Raw genomic sequence first — 4,320 nt, 5'->3', positions numbered from 1 at the left:
TAAGTAATTTTTATAATTATTTTATATTATAAGTATATAATTGTAAAATCACTTAAAAATCCAATATAAAATGTAAATTATTCTATTTCTTTTTTGACATGTGTGTAGTATTCTCTTTATACAAGTCCATAGAATACGGTGGCCCCAATGACCAACCAACCTACCTTTTAATAATATTCTCAAAAAAGCGATTTGTATTTTTTAATTGTTTTCCAGTCCAACATAATACTTATCTTTCCTTCTTTTGTTCGAAAACGAGAGAACTTCTCGTAGTTTTGCCTCTCAACAAACCAAAAAAATAAAATTTACACATATATACAACAAAAATACCAATACCATACTGAATTTATTAGAATTTGAGGAAGAAGAAGACTCAAATGACGATCTGTATGTTGTGTAAGCCTGTGGCGGTGGTGATAGCCAAACCGATTCGCACCAATGGTTTCAAATCATCTACGAGGGCGCTTAATGGCGGTGCTGGGTGTTTTTTCTTAACTCGTGGCATTTCAAATACCAGGCCCTTCAGCTCTAGGGTTTGTGGTGTGCGTGCCTCAATGGTGGACTCGTTTGAAAGTTCCTCCGGTTTCATCAAGCGCATGGAACAATCCTGGCTAATTTCTCAGGTAAGTTAGGAAATTGCGAATTTTTAATGCTTAATTTGAATTTTCGTGTATTGTAGATTAAATATAAGAGATGTCAAAGTTATGATCTTGGTTCTGCTGCGGGCGTTTGATTTGATTTTTAGGAATTGGAATCGAAATTGGGTAGGTTTTAGTTTGGTCAAATTATTAAAAGTGATGAAACGAAACTTGAATGTGTATATACATATTTATATCTGGGCAGGTCTGGGTCCTTATTGGAGTTAATCTTAGATTTATTTCTAATTATGTGGATTAGATATCCAGATATGGTTAGGCTTAGGCATATGCATATGCATATCCTGTCCTTTCTGAATTCTTTTAACGAAAGTGGTGATATATGTTTTGAACCATAAGAGCATAATGTAACAGGTTCTGGGATACAGAGTACTATTTTATGCATCAATAATCTTTATAACATGACATTTATCAACATTTAATTCTTCTTTTCATCTGTGCTAGTTTAAAAAATGCTAGTTAATGACACCCACTTAATACAAATAACTAAGATGTTTCGTGTTGGGACCAGAAACCTTAACCCTCACCTCTTTCCTTTCTCACTAATTGCTTAACCCTCACCAACTGAGCTAGCCCCAATGGTGTAAAATACCCTTTGGTTTCTTGGGTGATGTGTGATGATCACAGAGTTCGTAATCTGTAGCTTTGGTGGAGGGTGCAATATTGTTTGAATGTAGATTTTGACTGGTTAAGTGACATCTGATTTTTGTTTGTTCTTAGTAATTATCTGCATGTAGTATGCATACTAACGAATAACCATAGGGAGGGTGGAAATCAATTCTTTTAAAAAACTTCATCTTTAGGCACCACTGAGGAGGACATCATTGATTTTAAGATGGTGTTTGAGTTTTTTCTAAATCTCTGATATGTTTAACAGCAACCAACGCCAGTTGCTTGTTCTTCTTGTGACTCAAGAGGGCATAATGAATGCAAATGGTGTGCCGGTACGGGCTTCTTTATTCTCGGTGATAACATGCTCTGCCAAGTTCCTTCAAGAAATACCACTTGTGTAATATGTGCCGGAAAGGTAAAACTCATAGTAGTATTCTTTCATCATTAGTGGTCATGTATTGTGTTGTTCTATGTAAACAAAGGCTTTGAATATGAATCTTTGCAGGGATCAATGTGCTGCTCTGATTGCAAGGGAACAGGTTTTCGTGCCAAGTGGTTAGGAGAACCTCCTATTCACAAGTAAACACCAAGCTTGGAGTTGGATCATAGCTGCAAAAACATCATAGTGACCTGGTTCTATATCTGATATCTTAAGTCTTGTGTTAGATTTTTCCGATCAAAGTTTGATCGTTACAGTTACTTACTTGAAGATAAAACATTCAATTGTTTAACTTTGTAATTAAGAATCACTTCACAACGTATAGGCTATTCATTTAAATTCTTGAATTGGAGTACAGTTGCCTTCTCTTGTCTGAACTCTTCATGCCGAATTTTGCTTTCGTACGGTATGTAACTATGCAACTGTAATGAATTGCGCCAACTTTGACAATGAAAATCAGGGGTACAATACCATGGACACAATCAATAGGGACAGACTTATAATTTTCTACTCAATGATAAGAGAGTTTTATTTTGCCTTCTCCTGTGTGTTACAATCTTTTTTAGTCATTGACAAATGACAATTTTATTTCATAATAGGTGCTCTTATTTGAACATTTTTATTCCTTCACACCCCCTTTCCAATTACACTCGTAAAATTGTAAAATTTCTTTTCACTCTTTTTAAATTTTTAATAATTACAGAATTATCCGTTAAAAATACTCATTATATTATTATTTTTTTTCTTCCAACTTGTCTAATTACACGCTGTACTCTTCTATATTTATATTTTGTACAACTGATTTTTTTTAATTGATAACCTAGTTCATTGAATGTTTACACATTTAATGTGTTGAAAAGGAGTGTGTTAAGAATTCAAATTTATGATTTAAAATTATACGAGAATATTTGTACTAATCTACACAAATTATATATTTGTAAATAATTAAAAAGGGGTGTGCCAATAATAGCACTATCAACTTACAATAAAACTACAACGGTCACATATGAAAAGCAGAAAAAAATTTCATTACATCGCCATAGGTCCCATATTATCAATTTATTGTTAGTTACTCTCAACTATGGCTGAGAAGAGTAATTTGTTGACGTCTTTAGGATCTGAACCATTAATCTCATCATCTGCATCCAACAATGCATACCACCCACATGGTGCTTAAACTCAGTAACTCATTAAAGATAGAATTAAACACAAAGGGTCTGAATCACCTCGGCCTCTACAACCACATTTTTAGCACAAAACCTGCTCAACTTATAATAAAGTTACAGCCCAATGGAAATCCAAAAGAATAGTACCTAATATAAGTGTATAAGAGTGTTCTAGTAGCTCAGTTGGGGAAATAAATAGAAGTATAGTGATAAAGGAAGGAAAACAAGGGTTAATGAGAGGTTGGATCCCAAGAATGCTATTTTTATTTTATGCACCAGCTGCTGCTACAGCCCAGATGGCTCTTTCTCTCAATCAAAAAAGCTTACCTGTTAGACCAAAGTTGGAGGTTACACAAGTCAGATAAAGTATGGAAGCTTCTTTGGACTTCAAAAATACATAAAATTATTCTTATGAAAAATAGCCAATGAAGCCCTGCCAACTCATAACACACACTTTATTTATCATATATTGATGTAGCCCAGCCTTGTATTTTGTGCTCTCAAGCCATCAAATCTTGTTCCAAAGCCCTTTGATTTGCTTCTAAATGTGTATCAAGATTGATTCAGTTATGGTTCAAAACACAAAAGAGCTGGAGTTGTGGTTCTTAAGTGGTGCAAGGGTTCATAATCAGTTCAAGTTGGCAACTTTTGCAGCTTGTCACGGTAATACTATCTGGTGGACTAGAAACTCGTGCATTTTTGTAGAAGTTGGCTTCTATTAATGCTAGGTTTTCAGAGTTCTCCAAATCGGATGAACCTGATCAAGTTCCAACTCTAGAGCCTTGTTATAGGGGCCTAGTCTCTCTGCACAAGTGTCAAGTTGAATTGATACAATGCCACTCCTTCAACTCAGCTGTGCAGCTAAAGCCAAGGCAGTTGAGCTGGCCTGTCAAACTGACATCCTTTGGGGTTGGTCTAGAGTGGACATCTCAAGTGATTGTTATGCTATGTACTAGTGGAGTTTCTTAATGGTTCGAGGACAATGCCTTAGTGGAAAATAGTCCCTTCAACTTTACATTTTTGTATGGTCTTATGTACACCCTTTGCCACTGGCAGTGGCGGACCTATATGATTCCTAGAGGGGGTCCTCTAATTTTCTTTGTTCCTTAATTATATATTTATACCAATTTGTCCATTCTCACATAATTTCATATATATATATATATATATATCCTCGGCAGAAACAACTTGCAATATTATTTATAATTTTAATAAAAACTTATTTATTATTTTTTTTATATATATAATAGAATAAATTATAGTTCTATAATATATATAAATATTTATATTAATATTCTTTATATATATATATATATGACATTTAAACACAATGTTGATATATATATATATTTATGTGACTACATGACATATATATATATAAAATACAATAATATTTAAAAAGAAATTAATAGTAGAAATAAAATAAGAATAGAAAAAGTCATAGTGT

At 33.6% G+C, this 4,320-nt stretch overlaps 1 protein-coding gene across 1 annotated transcript; it reads left to right on the top strand.

The window, feature by feature from the left end:
• The first annotated feature begins 204 nt into the window (after positions 1–204).
• Positions 205–2,248, top strand: LOC133800916 (uncharacterized). Its single transcript, XM_062239026.1, has 3 exons — positions 205–623; positions 1,534–1,683; positions 1,774–2,248. Exons 1-3 carry the CDS (start codon positions 378–380, stop codon positions 1,849–1,851), a joined length of 474 nt encoding a protein of 157 aa, XP_062095010.1. The 5' UTR covers positions 205–377; the 3' UTR covers positions 1,852–2,248.
• Positions 2,249–4,320: the final 2,072 nt, after the last annotated feature.

This window comes from Humulus lupulus, chromosome 9 (assembly GCF_963169125.1).
Source record: "Humulus lupulus chromosome 9, drHumLupu1.1, whole genome shotgun sequence".
Lineage (NCBI taxonomy): Eukaryota > Viridiplantae > Streptophyta > Magnoliopsida > Rosales > Cannabaceae > Humulus > Humulus lupulus.
The sequence above is the reverse complement of the archived record's forward strand: the minus strand, read 5'-3'. Positions and strand labels throughout refer to the sequence as shown.